The 20,735-nt window shown below is 39.1% G+C and overlaps 1 protein-coding gene across 1 annotated transcript in view; it reads right to left on the reverse strand.

The window, feature by feature from the left end:
• Positions 1-20,735, reverse strand: part of unc80 (unc80, NALCN channel complex subunit) — a 1,843,891-nt gene that overhangs the window by 850,661 nt on the left and 972,495 nt on the right. Inside the window, exon 35 of the mRNA XM_090378420.1 lies at positions 18,213-18,399. Coding sequence (XP_090234546.1) covers positions 18,213-18,399 — 187 coding nt within the window. The remainder of the gene's footprint in view (positions 1-18,212; positions 18,400-20,735) is intronic.

The following is a 20,735-nucleotide window of genomic DNA, read 5'->3' on the forward strand; positions in this document are numbered from 1 at the left end:
AGGAAGCGTAAATATTAAAGAAAGCTTAATGAGGCATATAGCCTTTCGATCTGCAAACATAACAGAAAAGTTACCAAGAATCTTGAGGTATTATCTAAAATAATAGACTGCATTAAATTTCGTGGAGTTTGAAATTCCTTTACGTGGACATGATGAAAAAGACAATTCTAAAAATCAAGGAGTATTTAGAGGATTTATAAATTTCGCCTGTACATTAGATTCCAATTTAAAGAATCATTTAGGAAGTAATGCAGCATTTAAAGGCATTTCAAAAACTATTCAGAATGATATTCTTGACAGTTTGCTGAAAATATGCTGGAAATAAAAAGAGAAATTAAAGAAGCTTCATTTGTAGCTGTCATGGCTGATGACACAGATGTTTCAGAACATATACAAATGGTAACTGTTCTGAGATATGAACTGAATGGAGACATTTTTGAGTGTTTTTGGGGATTTTTTACTCCAGAAAACAAAACGACAGACAGAATATCAAAGTGCACTCTAGATCAGTTAGACATAATCCTAGAAAGAAATAACTCAAAAACTGGTTGATCAGATGACTCAAAAACTAGTTGCAAAGACTAGTTGCTCAGATGGCGGAAGTGTGATGAAAGGCAAGAAAGGGGGAGTTCAGGCTACAATAAAAGAAGTGTACAAAAATGCACTGCCATGCACACCAACTGAATCTCATGATGAGAAATGCAGCAAATAGCACACGAGATTCAAGAATATTCTTTTTGAACCACAGGGCAATAGCAACAATTTTCTTGAAATCACCACAGCATCTCTCTGTTCTCAGAAAGCATATGGACAGCAGTGTTCCCCGACTTTCCCCTACAAGATGGAACTTCAATGTACACACCGTGAACAGCATTTATGAAAATTTTGAATCCTTAAAAAGGTGCATGGAGGAACTACAAGTGACAGCAAATGCAGATAAGATGATTTCAGAAGCAATTGAAATTTGCACATCTTGAGTAATGAAAAATTCGAGTTCTGGTTAGAACTTTTCCATCAGATAATGGAAGCACTACTCGAGATTGCATTTGATTATAAATAACTTCCACTCAAGTGGAAGTTATTTATAATCAAATGCAATCTCGAGAAATTGAGGCAGTTAAAATACATGAATATATAGGAAATTTTAAGAATGTCATTCTAAAAATCAGGAATTCAATGTACAGTGAAAATCCTTCAAAAACACTGATGATTGAAGTGAAGGAAGTATGCAACTATAAAAGAGTTGATATAGGTGAGAGATATTGTTTTACAAAGCAATTAATTGCTGCTAAATTGTTTAACAAGGAGAACTTTGTTATTTTTCGTACGAAAATGCCCATGGATAAGGTACAGGAGACTACTGAGGCATATCCCATGATCGAAAGAGAAAAACTTCTCATGGAATTACATATTTTCTATAGCAGACATGATCTACACAATTACTGCAAATTAACTGACTTTCTGAAATTTATCTCAGAAAAAAATATAGCTGAAGTCTTGTGAACTTATAAAACACATAAGAGTTCTTTTGACCATTCCGGTGACTACTTCGGAGCCCGAACGTTGCCATTCAACATTAAAAAGAATGAAAACATCTTTAAGGAGCACTACGAATCAGGAAAGGCTAAATGCTCAAGCAATGCTTTCAACACAGAAAAGCTCGGTAAACAGTGCACCATACTTGAATGAAAAAATCAGTAATCTATTTACAACAAATAAAAACAAAAGAATGGATTTTATTTTTATATAAAAGTTCAAGTCTGTTTAATTGTTTTTCTAAAACTTTTGATTTAAATTTAGTAGTATAACATTATTTTGTGATTTTCTGATTAATTTGGTGTATTTATTCTTTACTCGGCCTTGTAATTACATAAAAGTATCGGTAAGGGATTCCACGTGTTTCAACTCCGCTACCGTTCGTAACTTTCCCACCTTTGTGATACGATAGTTATATACCATACTAGATAGCGTTAGTCGAAATTCGTTAGCAGTTAAATTGTACGTTTAAATAAATACATATAACGACTTAGATTACAAACATAATATAATTAATTATATTTAACATAATTAATAACATAACATAATTAATTATAATTAATTAATAAATTAATACAATCATGACTCAGACCAGAGCAGCAAAGCAAAAGGCTCAAGCTAATGGAAGTGCTGTGGCTCAGAGCAGAACTGAGGGGGGCAGTTGTCCTCTGACTCACAGCCTTATAAAATGCACTGTTTGCTTGATGTTTGCAGAGCAATCGGGTACGGGACATGATACTGCCAAGGGGGATGTCTTTGTGTGTGCGCGCGATGCAAGGAGTGTATCGATATCAGGCAACAACTCGGCGTTCTTGTGGGCCTATATGAGAGCTTGAAGGACAGGGTGGATGCCCTCGAAGAAACTAAATTGAGGGGCTCATCAAGCTCTCAGCTGCCCACATCAACGCCAGAGCTTGCACTTGGGCATCGCATGACACAGAGACAACTCCCAAGACAGAATTCGCTGGTCCCGAAGGAACTAGTAGTTGTTGGTGACTCTATTGTCAGGGAAACGGAGAACATGCTTTGTAAAAAAGATAGGTGAAACAGGACCAGGGTATGTCTGCCAGGGGCAAAGGTTGATGACGTTGTAGAGCGAATATCACAAAAGGTGATATAGTTGTAAACGTTGGCACTAATAATATTAAGGGTAGGAGACCGGCAGAATTACTTAAGAAGTACAGGTCACTGTTGAACAAAAGCCGAGAATTAGGGTTGAATTTGAAAGTGTCTGCAATTCTGCCCAGACACGATAGGAGGGAGTAAATGATGAGAGCCTTGTCGATCAATTCAGCCCTGGAAAGATTGTGCAAGGCTCAAGGGGTAGAATTTTTTTCAGCCTGGACTGTACTTGTTAACAGTAGAGATTGCTTCTACAGGGATGGGACACTTAAATAGAAAGGGTGCAAGAATATTTGCTGATGCTATCGAGGCAGGGTTAGGTGGGTCAGAAAACTGCTAGCTTGGGGGAGACAAAGACTAATATATTAACAGTAGCCACTGGCAGAGGTGAAAGAGATTCTTGCACTGCTTCTATTAGAATGAGCAGAAGCCTGAAAAACAAGATGCATGGTATTTCACAGACTGCTGGGAACCATTGCGGTACAAGTAAGCACATGGGTTGTGTTAGGGTAGCTAAGAATAGAAACAGGTGCAGGTATACTTGCGTGTAAACCAATGCTAGGAGTTTAGTAAATAAATTTGATGAATTTGAGGTATTGCTCAAAACATCAAAGGCAGATATTGTTGGGATATCAGAGACATGGTGTCACACAGATATAAGGGATGCAGAACTGCAATTTGGGGAGTACAACTTCTACAGAAAGGATAGACAGGATAGGAAGGGGGGAGGGGTTATGCTATTAGTTAAGAAACGCATAAAAACCAAGGAAGTGAAGCCAGTCGACATCGCTGGACAGTGCAGTGTTGAGTCAGTTTGGTGTGACATAAGCATTGGGAGATCAAAATTGAGAGTAGGAGTGTGCTATAGGCCTAATGACTCTGATGAGTATAATAAGGAACTGTACAGGGAAATAGAGTGGGCCAGTAAATCAGAGAGTCTTATAATGGTTGATTTTAATTTCCCGGATATTGACTGGAATTTGGGGGCTGGTTACTCACACACAAGCAGGTCTTTTGGGGATTTATTGGATGATTGTTTTCTACATCAGCATGTTCGGGAGGCAACTAGAGGGAGTAATACTCTTGATCTGATTATCAGTAGTGATTCTTCATGCGTTAAGAATCTGCAGATAAAGGGACCACTAGGTGGCAGTGATCACAGTGTGCTGAAGTGGGATTTACTCAAAGAGGTAACTACCATTAGGGGTAAAGGGAAGGGTTATTGCTTCCGTAAAGGCAACTACGATGGACTGAGACAGTATTTAAATTCTATACAGAGGGACCAATTGATGATGTTACCAACAGCAAATTCAAAATGGGAAGCATTCAAAGAACTTATCTTGGAAGCTACTAGGCTTTACATACCAACTAAGAAATATTGTTCAAGGTTTAGGCCAAAATGGATGTCAGATGAACTAATGAGGCATATGGCAGAGAAGAAAAATGCATGGGATACTTACAAATTAACACATGACACAGAAGCCTATGATAGATACAAGTTGATATGCAACCAAGTTACAAAGGAGGTTAGGCAGGCGAAGGCAGATTACGAGAAATCCTTGGCAAGGGATGCAAAGAAAAACAGCAAAGAGTTCTTTACTTATGTAAACTCTAGAAGGAAGGGGATGAATCAGATTGGTCACTTGATATTGATGGGTCAACTGTTGATAATCCTGCTCAGGTAGCTAACAAACTAAATGAATATTTTGTATCGACATTCACACATGAGGAGTTATTCAGCAAGGGGAATGCCAGAGGTGTATTCAACTCTAGCAGTAAGCTACAGAATCTTGAAATACCTGGGAGTAAAGTGGAGGAGAAACTGTTGAAGATAAACACAAGAAAGGCACCCGGGGTGGATGGGATCTATCCAGTTATATTAAAGGAGGCAGCAAAGGAAGTAAGCAAACCCTTAGCCATAATTATGAGAGCTTCCTTGGACTCAGGGGAGGTACCCATAGACTGGAAATGTGCAAATGTGACCCCAATTCACAAAGGAGGATCAAAGGCTGACACAAGTAATTATAGACCTGTGAGCTTAACTTCTGTTCCAGGAAAATTAATGAGGCACTGGTTAAAGAGGCACTGCAGGATCATTTAGACAAGACTTCAGTTATAGCTCAGACACAGCATGGTTTTGTTAAGGGGAAGTCTTGCTGACCAACTTGATTGGATACTATGATGCAGTCACAAAAGAACTGGATGCAGGGAATAACTTTGATATTATATACTTGGATCTTAGAAAGGCTTTTGATACTGTTGCACATGGAAGACTGCTACACAAATTGGAGCAGTGTGACATTGGAGGCAAATGGCTGCTATGGATAAAGGGGTGGTTGAGCGGGAGAAGACAGAGAGTGGTAATCAATGGACACTGCTCATCGTGGACTAATGTTATTAGTGGAGTCCCTCAGGGCTCAGTGTTGGGTCCATTATTGTGTTCTGTATTTATAAATGATATTGATGATGGTATATCAAGCTTAATGTCCAAGTTTACAGACGATACAAAGGTTGGCAGGGTTGTCAAGGACACTACTGACACTATGCTGCAACAGGATCTGGAAAGGTTGAGCAGATGGGCTGAGAGGCAAATGAAGTTTAACATTGACAAATGTAAAGTACTACACATGGGAAACAGCAACCCCAGAGCAACGTATCAACTCTGTGGTACTACACTGACAGTGGTAGAGAATGAAAGGGACTTGGGGGTGGTTGTGCAGGCAGATATGAAGTTCTCTGAGCAGTGCAGACCGGCTGCAAGAGTAGCTCATGGAGTATTGTCAATGATATACAGGAATTTTTCCAGCAGGGATAAGGAGATGATTATTCCATTGTATAAGGCAATGGTCAGGCCACACCTAGAGTACTGTATACAGGTCTGGAGGCCTCATTTCAAGAAGGATGTAGAGCTGCTGGAACGAGTACAGAGAAGGGCAACAAGATTAGTGAATGGAACAAAGGGGTGTGCTCTTACGAAGAAAGGCTTAAGTTTTGCAAATTACACTGTCTGGAGACTAGGCACCAGCGAGGTGATCTGATAGAGGTGTATAAAGCCTTGAATGGTTTAAGCATGCTCAATGCTGATGGGAATCTACCTTTTGCTCAAATGTAAAGTACTACACATGGGATACAGCAACCCCAGAGCAACGTATCAACTCTGTCCTACTACACTGACAGTGTAGAGAATGAAAGGGACTTGGGGGTGGTTGTGCAGGCAGATATGAAGTTCTCTGAGCAGTGCAGACCGGCTGCAAGAGTAGCTCATGGAGTATTGTCAATGATATACAAGAATTTTTCCAGCAGGGATAAGGAGATGATTATTCCATGGTCAGACCACACCTAGAGTACTGTATACAGGTCTGGAGGCCTCATTTCAAGAAAGATGTAGAGCTGCTGGAACGAGTACAGAGAAGGGCAACAAGATTAGTGAATGGAAAAAAGGGTGCTCTTACGAAGAAAGGCTTAAGTTTTGCAATTACACTGTCTGGAGACTAGGCACCAGCGAGGTGATCTGATAGAGGTGTATAAAGCCTTGAATGGTTTAAGCATGTTCAATGCTGATGGGATTCTACCTTTTGCTCAGAAAAATCACCTGAGAGGGCATAAATTCAAATTGAGGAAAGACAGATGTAGGATAGACGTGCGGAAATTTGCCCTTAGGGAGCGGATGGTTGGTTGGTGGAACAGACTTCCATCCCTTGTGGTGGAGGTTGATAGCCTATATAAGTTTAAGGCTCAGCTGGACAGGTATTTTGAACGAACAGAGGGGTGAAGTGGAAGTGGGTTTTTTTTTTTTTTTTTTTTTGGCTGATGCTACATAAGCTTGCTTTCTTGCATCAAATGCCTCTACTAATGCTAATGCTAATGGTAAATGTCTAGTTAATGTTTTGTAGTATTTCTAACTTGCTTAATATTGTTCAAGGTTTAGGCCTAAATGGATGTCAAATGAACTAATGAGACATATGGCAGAGAAGAAAAATGCATGGGATACATATAAATTAACACGTGACACAGAGCCAATGATAGATATAAGTTGATCTGTAACCAAGCTACACAGGAGGTTAGGCAGGGGAAGGCAGATTACGAGAAATCTTTGGCAAGGGATGCAAAGAAAAACAGAAAGGAGTTCTTTACTTATGTAAACTCTAGAAGGAAGGGGATGAATCAGATTGGTCCACTTGATATTGATGGGTCAACTGTTGATGACCCTGCTCAGGTAGCTAACAAACTATATGAATATTTTGCATCGACATTCACACATGAATTATTCAGGGAGGGGAATGCCAGATGTGTATTCAACTCTGGCAGTAAGCTAGATAATCTTGTAATAACTAAGAGTAAAGTGGAGGAGAAATTGTTGAAGTTAAATACAAGAAATGCACCCAATGTGGATGGGATCTATCCAGTTATATTAAAGGAGGCAGCAACGGAAGTAAGCAAACCCTTAGCCATAATTATGAGAGCTTCTTTGGACTCAGGAGAGGTACCCATAGACTGGAGAAGCGCAAATGTGACCGCAATTCACAAAGGAGGATCAAAGGCTGGCACAAATAATTATAGACCTCTGAGTTTAACTTCTGTTCCAGGAAAATTAATGGAGGCACTGGTTAAAGAAGCACTGCAGGATCATCTAGACAAAACTTCAGTTATATCTTGGACACAGCATGGTTTTATTAAGGGGAATTCTTGCCTGACCAATTTGATTGGATACTATGATGCAGTCACAAAAGAACTGGATGCAGTGAATAACTTTGATATTATATACTTGGATCTTAGAAAGGCTTTTGACACTGTTGCACATGGAAGACTGCTGCACAAATTGGAGCAGTGTGATATTGGAGGCAAATTGCTGCTATGGATAAAGGGGTGGTTGAGGGGGAGAAGACAGAGAGTGGTAATCAATGGACACTGCTCATTATGGACTAATGTTATTAGTGGAGTCCCTCAGGGTTCAGTGTTGGGTCCATTATTGTTTTCTGTATTTATAAATAATATTGATGATGGTATATCAAGCTTAATGTCGAAGTTTGCAGACGATACAAAGGTTGGCAGGGTTGTTAAGGACACTACTGACGCTATGCTGTTGCTGCAACTGGATCTGGAAAGGTAGAGCAGATGGGCTGAGAGGTGGAAAATGAAGTTTAACATTGACAAATGTAAAGTACTACATATGGGAAACAGCAACCCCCAGAGCAACGTATCAACTCTGTGGTACTACACTGACAGTGGTAAAGAATGAAAAGGACCTGGAGGTAATTGTGCAGGCAGATATGAAGTTCTCTGAGCAGTGCAGACGGGCTGCAAGAGTAGCTCATGGTGTCTTGTCAATGATATACAGGAATTTTTCTAGCAGGGATAAGGAGGTGATTATTCCCTTGTATAAGGCCCAAATGGATGTCAGATGAACAAGACTGGTGGTAGAGAAGAAAAATGCATGGGAGGCAAATAAATTATCACGTGACACAGAAGTCTATGGTAGATATAAGCTAGTTTGTAATCAAGTCACAAAGGCAGATTATGAGAAATCTTTGGCAAAGGATGCAAATAAAAGCAAGAAAGACTTCTTTACTTATATAATCTCTAAAAGGAAGGGGATGAATCAGATTGGTCCACTTGATATCAATGGTTTGAATGTTGACGATCACTCTCAGATAGCTGCCAAACTAAATGAGAATTTTGCATCTACATTCAGACATTAGCAGTTATTCAAGGAGAAGCCAGATGTTTATCAAACTCTAACAGCGAGTTAAATGATTTTGTAAGACGAGACCCAAATGTTCCCGAAATTTGAATGTTGCATGCGAACTATACGGACTTGTGGCACTAGGTAACACTTACGCATCCTTTGTGAATGAGTATGCCAGCCATGTGGCATCCGGCTGGATAGAGTCATTAAATAATTATGCACAGTTCTTTGGCTGTGTGGTTTGCATAGTTTGCAATTGTTGAAATGGCTGAAGTGAGAGAGCAACGTGCTTCCATCAACTTTTGTTTCCTTCTTAATAATACAGCAGCAGAAACCCATAAGAAGTTGAAACAAGCTTTTCGTGACAATGGTTTAGGCCAGACAGACCTACTGCTGGTTCACCCTTTTAAAAACAGTCGAATATCGGCTGATGACGACGACGACTGCTCTGGATGTCCATCAATGAGCACCACCCCGGAAAATGTCACAAAAGTTCAGGCGGCGATCCATGAAGACTGCAGGCAGACCATCCATGACATTTGTGACATTGTACAGGGTGAGTCACGAAAAAGTAGCCTCGTCGATGAAACTTCAATACAATGCATGCACAAGTGGGTAAATGTACTATACATTTACCCACTGTATAGTACATTTATGCAGGCCTTCTTCATAGCCAAGTCATCAGGAGTGGGAGTACAGTAAGCACATGCCCCTTGAGTAGACCGGGGTTCGAGCCCCTGACTGCTAAATATGGTTGATCTGCCAACCTGCACTGGACCAGTGTGGCAGATTATGGTCCATTTCCCTCACCATGAATTGTTGAGAAGGCTTCCATCCTGCAGTGGGTTGATAATGGCTGCAGTTTACCTTTACCTTTTGACATTACCTGCCATCAGAGAGGATGTTGGAAATGATCTCCTGAGCCCGTGTCAGCATGTTTTGGTAAACTCTCTGCAACACTGTACCATCAATGCCCGCAATAGCAGTACGAATGATCTCCTGTAATTCTTGAAGTGTGTGTGTGGATTCGTCTCATAAACTTTCCCCTTAAGGTAGCCCCAAAGGTAAAATCACATATGGACAGGTCTGGGGAACAGGGGGAGCCATAAATCTTTGCGGACAGTTCTTCCATCTGGAAAGGCTTCATGAATTCGGGCCAGTGCTCTGTGGGATGTACATCAAGTGGCCCCATCTTGTTGAAATGTATACCACTCCTGCTTTTCAGGGGTCAACTGTGTGTAAAAGCCAGTGGCGGATTACCCCTTAAGGCAATGAGGCACGTGCCTAGGGGCCCTAGGCTTTGGGGGGCCCCCAAGCCAAGACATTTTCCTATAGTGTTCAAAAATAGATTAATGTTTTCAGTAAACATCATAAAAATCTTGATTAATTTAAGCGAAAATTTAAGCAAAAAATTCAAAAGTACAAAATTTCATTTATTTGCCACCTAACTTTTATTTATTTTTTTATTCTTTTTTTTTTTATTATTATTTTTTGGGGGGGGCCCCAAATATAATTTGCCTAGGGGGCCCCAACTATCCTTAATCCGCCACTGGTAAAAGCTTTCAAATATTGCAAGGTACATGTCTGTGTTAACAGTTGTCTCAAAGAATATGGGCCCTACGATCCACCGTGATGATATGGCACACCATACTCTGATTTTTTCTTCATGAAGCAGTTCTTTGTGGAGTTGGTGTGGATTTTCAGTTGTCTAGTGCCTTGTGTTTTGAGAATGAATGTGTCCGGATAAATGAAACCAGGCTTCATCTGACATAAAATATTGAGTTGGAACTAGAGCGTCTCATCAACGATGCTGTTGAGGAGCCACCAGCAATAATTTACGTTTCACTTTATCTGTCTCTTTTAATTCTTGCACACACATTAGATGAAATGGCTTCAAATTTAGAGAGTGCATTACACGTACACATGTTGTCTGACTTACACTGACTTGCTGGGCTAATTTCCGGATACTCTTCCTGGGGTTTAATTTCATCCTCTCACGAATATCATGCACTACAGTTGGTGTATGAATAGATGGGGCTCTGGTCTTTTTCGCATTGAGGACACTTCCTGTTTCGTGCCATTTCTTCATCAGTTGCTGTATACAGGGTTTCGCTGGTATCCCGGCAGTGGGGAACTGTTCCGCAAACATTCTTCTTGTTTCCTTAAATAAACCCATATGCACATATGCCCAAACAATTGAAACTATTTCTGGAACTGAATAAGGCATGATGCAGAAAACCTTTACAAACACACACACACAATCGTACATGAGACACAAACTGGATTATGTCCGGCAAAACACTGACTTCCAACGAGATTGGCCTTGAGGAGTGACGCATGCCACTAATCTATGAGGGGAAGATTTGTTTGTGCAGGTGGCTAGTTGTATGTTGATTGGCTACTGGTTCTTCCAAGCATGGAGCGGCAAGCTACTTTTTTGTGACTCACCCTGTAGGTATTGTACAGCACATATCAGCGGCCAAGTTTGTGCCACAGTTACTGAGTGAAGACCAAAAACAGCATTGCATGGAAGTTAGCAGAGATCTTCAAGAATGGGCCACGAGTGATCAAAACTTCCTTTCTACAGTCATCACTGGTGATGAGAGTTGGGTATATGGGTATGACCCAGAAACCAAGCAACAATCATCCCAGTGGAAGAGTGCACTTCGTCTCGACCAAAGAAAGCCAAACAAGTGAGTAGCAATGTGAATCCATGATGATTTGTTTTATAGACATTGACAGGCTTATCCATAAAGAATTCGTCGCTCCTGGCCAGACAGTCAACGCAAAGTTCTATTGTGAGGTCCAGAGGTGGTTAAGGGAGCTGTCAGGAGGAAATATCCAGAGAAGTGGCGTACAAAGAACTGGGTACTTCATCATGATGTGCTGCCCACAGATCTCTCGCTGGTGGTGCAGTTTTTGGCATCCAACAACATGACAGTCATCCCCCACCCCCTTATTTTTCAGACTTGGCTTCCTGAACTCCTTCCTCTTCCCAAGAATAAAAATCAATCTGAAGGGTCGAAGATTTGACAATGCAGAGGATATCCAATCCGAATTGCAGGCAGTGCTGAACACTATGAAGAAAAAGGCCTTTCAGGACACATTTAAATCATGGGAGAGGCTCTGGGATCAGTGTTTATGCTCTCAAAGGGACTACTTCAAAGGTGACGGTGGCAAATAAGACCCAGGGTGAGTCTAATTTATTATTATTATTTTTTTAATAATAGTAATGACAGTATGCTGCTGTAACAGGATCTGGAAAAGTTGGGCAGATGGGCTGAGAAGTGGCAACTGAAGTTTAACATTGACAAATGCAAAGTACTGCATATGGGTAGCAGTAACCCCAGAGAAATGCACCCAATTTGTATTTCACACTCAGGGTAGTGAAGAATAAAAGAGACCTGGGGGGTAATGGTGCAGTCAGATATGAAGTTTTCTGAGCAGTGCAGACAGGCTGCTAGAGTAAGTCACAGGGTCTTAGCATTAGCATTAGTAGAGGCATATGGGGAAGCAGAGGGTGCTAGGAATCTCTGGGTACGACCAGGCTGCCATGCACGGAAATTGAACTTGGCCTGTTATAACGTACGATCACTCATCGGTGAAGACAGGATATTAGAGCTGGAAAAGGAATTAGAAAATGTGAATTGGAATATTATCGGTTGGGCTGAAACAAGAAGAAGAAATGAATCACTTATAAGTTTATCAAGTGGAAATCTGCTGTACACCAATGGAAACAGTGAAAGAAGTGAAGGTGGAGTTGGATTTCTGGTCCATAAAGATTTTAAAAACAACATTTTGGAATTCAAAAGAACATCACCAAGGGTGTCAAGACTAATACTCAAGATTTCTAAGAGGTACAAGCTAAAGATTATAATGATTTATGCACCAACATCGAGCCATGATGATGAAGAGGTTGAAGAAATGTACACTGAAATTGAGAGTCTTCTAGATGAGCAGAAAACCCACTACACTATTATTATGGGGGACTTCAATGCTAAGGTTGGAAAAAGGCAAAACAGCGCAGAAAGAGGAACTATAGGAAATTTTGGAATTGGTGAAAGAAATAAAAGAGGTGAAAGACTTGTGGAATTTGCAGAATCTCAAGGAATGTCAGTAATGAACACTTTTTTCAAGAAAAGGGTGAACAGAAAGTGGACATGGAAGAGTCCAAATGGATTAACAACTAATGAAATCGACTTCATCCTCACTAACAGAAGATATATTGTGACTGATGTTACCGTCCTGAATAAGGTAAATGTTGGAAGTGATCACAGAATGGTAAGATGTACACTTGATATAGATGTAGGAAAGGAAAGGAAAAAACTGACTCGAGTAAATAATACAAAGGTCTTTGAGATAACAGAAGAGGAGAAAAAGCAGTATGTACTGGAACTTAAGAACAAGTATGAGCTTCTGCAGACTGCTGAGGACCAAGATATCGACGAGGAATATTACAACTTTTTGAAAGTGATAAAGCCCAAGAAACCTATAGGGAAACAGAAATCCAAAGAAGAAAAAAATTAGTCAAGAAACACTTGTCATGATGAAGCAAACACGACAAATGAAGAGCAAGAAAAACACTGACAGGGAGAAAATTGAGTATACTGAGTTATGCAAAGTCAATAGAAAGAGACTCAGAGAGGACATAAGAAGATTTAACACAAGAAAAGTAGAACAAGCATTAAGGGAAAACAAAGGATTTAAATCAGCAGCCATGAGCAGTAATATAGAAAGACAAATGATACTGAAACTGAAGAATAGCGATGGTGTGCTTATAAACAGCAGAGAAGGCATAATTCAAATAGCAGAAGACTACTATAGAGAATTATACAAGGAGCGAGGGAATGATACCAGCAGTGGGGAAGATGGATTGCAAAGTAGCAACACATACGACATACCCGATATTCTTCCTGATGAGGTAGAACATGCATTGAAGAAAATGAAGAATCGGAAAGCTCCGGGGGAAGATGAAGTTACTGTAGAGTTGTTAAAATTGGGAGGAAGAGACATAACACAAAAACTGGCAAGGCTCTTCACAAAGTGCATTAGAAAAGGTGCGATGCCTAAGCAGTGGAATAATGCAATCATAGTTTTGCTGCATAAGAAAGGAGATAAATCAGAAATTGGAAATTATAGACCAATTAGCTTGTTATCCCATATCTACAAGTTGTTCACAAGGGTCATTACTAACAGATTAGAAAGAATACTTGATGAGAATCAACCAAAAGAGCAAGCTGGCTTTAGGACAGGATACTCAACTATGGATCACCTTCACGTAATATCACAGCTAATGGAGAAAGCAAATGAATATAAAACACCATTATGCCTGGCATTTGTGGATTATGAAAAGGCATTTGACTTCATAACAGCATAAGGCAATGTTTCGGGCACTGGAAAGACAAGGCATAGATACTCCATATATTATGATTTTGAAGAAAATATATGAGAGTGCTACATCCTTTATTAGACTAGACAAAGACAGTAGGATATTTAAAATCGAGAAAGGAGTTCGACAAGGAGACACAATATCTCCGAAGCTGTTTACTGCTGCCCTTGAGGAAGCTTTCAGAAGATTAGACCGGTCGCAGAAAGGAGTCAATGTGAACAGAGAGTACCTAAACCATTTATGATTTGCAGATGACATTGTGGTCATAAGCCACGATCCCAAAGAATTAGAGGAAAATCTTAATCAGTTATGCACAGTTAGTAAGGATTTTGGACTAAAGATGAATATGGCTAAAACAAAAGTAATGATGAACAAGTATGCCACGGAAAGGGAAATAATGATTGAGGGAGCAGTAATTGAAAACGTGGAGTCATATACTTATCTGGGACAAGTTATTAGCTGTAATAATGATAAATGGCTGGAAGTCAAGAGAAGAATAAATTTTGGATGGATAGCATTCAGGAAATACAGTCACATACAGAAGAGCAATATCCCAGTTTGTCTGAAACGTAAAATAATGAATCAATGTATACTCCCCACCATGACTTATGGAAGTGAAACTTGGGCACTCAACAAAAGAATGGAAGAGAAGCTAAGAACTACACAGCGAAGAATGGAACGAATTATATTGGGAATCAGATTGTTAGATAAGGCGAGAAACACGTGGATTAGGCAGCAAACTCAAGTAAAGGACATTCTTATCAAAACTAAAGAACTAAAATGGTCTTGGGCAGGACACATAGCTCGAAGACATGATGACAGATGGACTAAGAAAATAACAGAATGGTACCCAAGAGGAGCTAGAAGAAAACCTGGAAGACAAAGGCGGAGATGGATAGATGAAATTCATGAGTTTTTGAGCAGTAAATAGATGCCCAGTGCTCAAAACAGAAGGAACTGGAAAGTTGCTGGAGAGACTTCATCCTGCAGTGGATTGAAAATGGCTGATGATGATGATGATGCAAGAAAGCAAGCTTATTCAGCATCAGTCAAAAAAAAAAAAAAAAAAAACACACACCACTCCCATTTCACCCCTCCGTTCGTTCGAAATATCTGTCCAGTTGAGCTTTAAATTTGTTTAGGCTATCAACTTCAACAACAAGTGATGGAAGTCGGTTCCATCAACCAACCAACCACCCGCTGGCCGAAGGCAAATTTCCACACATCTATCCGACATCCGTCCTTCCTCAAATTGAATTTATGCCCTCTGAGCTGATTATTCTGAGCAAGATGAAGAATCCCATTGGCATTGAGCATGCTCAAACCATTCAAAGCCTTATACACCTCTATCAGATCACCTCGCCGGTGCCTAGTCTCCAGACTCTGTAATTTGCAAAACTTAAGCCTTTCTTCATAAGAGCAACCCTTTGTTCCATTCACTAATCTTGTTGCCCTTCTCTGTACCCGTTCCAGCAGCTCTACATCCTTCTTGAAATGAGGCCTCCAGACCTGTATACAGTACTCAAGATGTGGCCTAACCATTGCCTTATACAAGGGAATAATCACCTCCTTATCCCTTCTAGAAAAATTCCTGTATATCTTTGACAAGACATCATGAGCTACTCTTGCAGCTCGTCTGCACTGCTCAGAGAACTTCATATCTGCCTGCACAATTACCCCCAGGTCCTTTTCATTCTCCACCACTGTCAGTGTAGTACCGCAGAGTTGATACGTTGCTCTGGGGTTACTGTTTCCCATATGTAGTACTTTACATTTGTCAATATTAAACTTCATTTGCCACCTCTCAGCCCATCTGTTCAACCTTTCCAGATCCTGTTGCAGCAGCATAGCGTCAGTAGTGTCCTTAACAACCCTGCCAACCTTTGTATCATCTGCAAACTTCGACATTAAACTTGATATCCCATCATCAATATCATTCATAAACACCGAAAACAACAACGGACCCAAAACTGAACCCCGAGGAACTCCACTAATAACATTAGTCCACGTTGAGCAGTGTCCATTGATTACCACTCTCTGTCTTCTGCCACTCAACCATCCCCTTATCCATAGCAGCAATTTGCCTCCAATGCCACACTGCTCCAATTTGTGCAGCAGTCTTCCATGTGCAACAGTATCAAAAGCCTTTCTAAGATCCAAATATATAATATCAAAGTTATTCCCTGCATCCAATTCTTTTGTGACTACATCATAGTATCCAATCAAATTGGTCAGGCAAGACCTGCCCTTAACAAAACCATGCTGCGTCTGAGCTATAACTGAATTCTTGTCTAGATGATCCTGCAGTGCTTCGTTAACCAGTGCCTCCATTAATTTACCTGGAATAGAAGTTAAACTCACACGTCTATAATTACTTGTGTCGGCCTTTGATCCTCCTTTGTAAATTGGGGTTACATTTGCACATCTCCAGTCTCTGGATACCTCCCCTGAGTCCAAAGAAGCTCTCATAATTATGGCTTATGGATTGCTTACTTCCTTTGCTCCCTCCTTTAATATAACTCGATAGATCCCATCCACCCCAGGTGCCTTTCTTGTGTTTATCTTCAACAATTTCTCCTCCACTTTACTCTGAAATATTACAGGATCATCTGGCTCACTGCCAGTGTTTACTTAATCTATGGCATTCTCCTTCTTGAATAACTCCTCATGTGTGAATGTAGAGGCAAAATATTGGTCTAGTTTGTTAGCTACCTGAGCAGGATCATGAACAGTTGAACCATCGATATCAAGTGGACCAATCTGATTCATCCCCTTCCTTCTAGAGTTTACGTTAATAAAGAACTCCTTGCTGTTTTTCTTTGCATCCCTTGCCAAAGATTTCTCGTAATCTGCCTTCGCCTGCCTAACCTCCTTTCTAACTTGGTTACAGATCAACTTATATCTATCATAGGCTTCCATGTCACCCATTAATTTATATGTATCCCATGCATTTTTCTTCTCTGCCATATATCTTATTAGTTCATCTGACATCCATTTAGGCCTGTACCTTGAACAATATTTCTTAGTTGGTATGTAAAGCCTAGTAGCTTCCAAGATAAGTTCTTTGAATGCTTCCCATTTTGAGTTTGCTGTTGGTAACATTATCAGTTGGTCCCACTGTATAGAATTTAAATACTGTCTCAGATCTTTTCTGAGACAGTTCTAATCAGTTATTTTTCTTGGGAAGTTCATTAATTTGTCTTCATTCAAAACTACATTTAGATCCTGAACTGCTCATTTGACATAAATTAATGGCAATTGATAATGATTATTTGTTGTATTTTTTTAATATGGCTTTTTTGACCACTGTTCTACCAGTCTAGTTACACATTCACCCAAAAACAGCCAGTATGTACACAAATATGCCTCATTTTTTTTTTTTTTTTTTTTTTTTTTTACCTCAGTGAAATGCATCACTTGAAATTGTTCTTAAAGGAGACAGTTTTGTGTAGGAATCCCACATTCTTTTATATTGTTTAGAAGATCAAGGCACTTTTAATTTGATGATTTACTTCATAAAGTTACCACAATGGGATATAACTTGGAATCAGGTTGATCACTGTTAATTTGCATCAATTGAAAATATCCTTTTTTTTTCAGAGCCAGCTCCTTTTCCCATCTATGCATTTCACTATCAATGCCTGTTGTTTTTGTTCTTTTGATAAACATATTTCTCTGCTGTTTCACCACTGAATGGAAACATGCTTCTGAACAACTCAGAAGATGATTACATTCTATGACAAAAGAAGCAATTAATATTCACTGTCATTATGAAATGCTACATCTATTTTTGCATTTATCACATCTACATCAGTACACAAGGCAAAAACATTACCTTTTTATAGATTTTACAGTATCCGAAAAATCTTCCATATAGGCCTTTTTGGTTTTTTTTTAAGGAGCATTAGCAGCTAAGACCATATTGCTCCGGGGATATGCGGTGGTCATTCCCTAACCTTTCCACATCCTCCATATTTGGTGGTCATGGGCTCGAACCCCGGTCTAATCAAGAAGCGCACTGCTGCTCCTGCCCACCTGGCTATGGAGGCACCCCATATATGCCTTCTGAAAAAAAGAAATACAGTGCAAAATTTCAGTGGGTATATATATACATATACCTTCTGAAATTTTGCACTGTATTTCTTTGGAATTTTACTGAGAGACAATGTTAATTAGCTTTTCATTACATAAGTATTTTGAAATGATTAAACAATCCAAACTTTTACAACTGATGGCTAATTCATTAATGAAAATAAGAAATAAAATTTTTTTTATAAATTTTAATATCATAATTTGAATTTTAACGTAGTTGAGAGTTTTTTTTTTTTTTTGGTAAAGAAAAGGAATGCACCCAGAGCTTAAAATCCTCTAGTGTTTTAACATCAATCAGATACACATTTAATTTATAATTGATAAATCAATTAAAAATACATATATACATATGTAACTATAATTTATAAGAAGTAGTGAAATTTTTACCATCTTCATGTTCATCAATTGCATGAAAAAGAGCAGGTTCATAAGCAGCTTGAGCTGTAATTGGTACAGAACTGATGTGAAAATTTTCTCTTTCTTGACATTTCTTTTCTTCCTCTTCCTGGAGAGCTTTGTGAATAAGCTCCATCTGCTGTTTTCGCCGAGTTTTTGTGGCAGTCACAAATGAACGCTGCAACTGAATAGAATATTTATTTGATTGTATTGCATTATGCTTTAAATCAGTGATGCTTAATCTTACTTATATTATGAACTGCCACTCAAATGATAACTTTTATAGAGAAAATCAGAATAAAACAGGCCTACGTGCTCTGGATTCACAATGCGAAAATTTATTTTTATTTTGTTACACAGAGCATTAATAAACTACAATAAATAAATTAGCTTTCGGCTGGGTGGCAGCCTTCATCGGATTAAAAACTGCCATTCAGTATTTTAATCCGATGAAGGCTGCCACCCAGCCGAAAGCTAATTTATTTATTGTAGTTTATTAATGCTCTGTGTAACAAAATAAAAATAAATTTTCGCAGAGAAAATCAGTATCATTTACACATTCAGATTTTCATGGAAGAATTAGTAGCACAGATCTGGACAGATATTGATTCTATAAATATTATAAAAATAAATAAACTTAGCCTTCAAGTTTTAAAAATGCAAAAACTGGTTTACTGACCTTTGATCAATGCACAGACCACCTTTTATGTACTTGTGGACCAAGTACCAAATGTTGTTTTAGCTAAAATTCAAAATGCTTTTATACTACTTGAAGATTTATTGTTTCTAGCCATATTTTTTAAATTTTTAATTAATTTTTAAAATTTTTTTATATGCTTTTACAGTCACATGAAAACCAGATTACAGGACTGCAGCATAACTGTAATCATGTTTTCTCCCATATTTGTCAAAAAGATTTTCAACCATACTCTAAAAAGCAAATAAAATAAATAAAAAATATAAATAACAAAAACAACAAATATAATGTATTATATTTGTAGCACTGATGAATGTATTACAGAAAACCTCTCATAGACAAAATATTCACACAGAATATAACAGTCATAGAATAGAATACAATAGTCAAAGTACAACAGTTGTATATTATAGATATCGATGACTAATATCGACGATTATATCATGGAATCTATATGGTTCATAAAATGCAAATGTCTATAGTGCTGTCTCATGGGTGTGTAACTATAATAAGGACCTACAAAGACTGATCTGACACTGATCTGATCCTTGATTTGTTATATGACTGACCTTATAGGTTCAACTAAGTATATTTGTTTCTGTACATAATGATCTTATCTGGAGATAAGGAGCATCTGAAATATATAACTTACTTTGATTCGAATCTTGCAGCCATTGTTTTCATATAGAGTGAGTGTAAGGGAATTCAAATTTTGGATTGTAGTAATTAGGTAGCTCTAACGCAAAACTAGATAGCATATCATTGCATTTAGGAATCTATTATATAGTGTAGTATTCATAATAATTAATTAACAAAATTTTTATTAATCTTATTAATTTCAATATCATGACCAAGACTAGAGCAGCAAAGCATCAGGCACAAAGTAGCGGGAGTGCTGTCACTCGGGGAGAACTGAGGGGGGGGGGTTGGATCTCCAAACCATCACAGCCTTAAAAAATGTGCAACTTGTTTTGGCATCGTATTGGTATGGGTGTTTCTGTATATTAGCATTAGCATTAGCATTAGTAGAGGCATTTGATGCAAGAAAGCAAGCTTATGCAGCATCAGCCAAAAAAAAAAAAAAAACCCACTTCCACTTCACCCCTCTGTTCGTTCAAAATACCTGTCCAGCTGAGCCTTAAACTTATTTAGGCTATCAACCTCCACCACAAGGGATGGAAGTCTGTTCCACCAACCAACCGCCCGCTGGCTAAAGGCAAATTTCCGCACGTCTATCCTACATCTGTCTTTCCTCAATTTGAATTTATGCCCTCTCAGGTGATTTTTCTGAGCAAAAGGTAGAATCCCATCAGCATTGAGCATGCTTAAACCATTCAAGGCTTTATACACCTCTATCAGATCACCTCGCTGGTGCCTAGTCTCCAGACACTGTAATTTGCAAAACTTAAGCCTTTCTTCATAAGAGCACCCCTTTGTTCCATTCACTAATCTTGTTGCCCTTCTCTGTACTTGTTCCAGCAGCACTACATCCTTCTTGAAATGAGGCCTCCAGACATGTATACAGTACTCTAGGTGTGGCCTGACCATTGCCTTATACAATGGAATAATCACCTCCTTATCCCTGCTGGAAAAATTCCTGTATATCATTGACAAGACACCATGAGCTACTCTTGATGCCCATCTGCACTGCTCAGAGAACTTCATATCTGCCTGCACAACCACCCCCAAGTCCCTTTCATTCTCTACCACTGTCAGTATACTACCACAGAGTTCATACGTTGCTCTGGGGTTGCTGTTTCCCATGTGTAGTACTTTACATTTGTCAATGTTAAACTTCATTTGCCACCTCTCAGCCC

This window comes from Mastigoproctus giganteus, chromosome 7, assembly GCF_048544385.1.
Source record: "Mastigoproctus giganteus isolate SK-2022 chromosome 7, ASM4854438v1, whole genome shotgun sequence".
Taxonomy (NCBI): Eukaryota; Metazoa; Arthropoda; class Arachnida; order Uropygi; family Thelyphonidae; genus Mastigoproctus; species Mastigoproctus giganteus.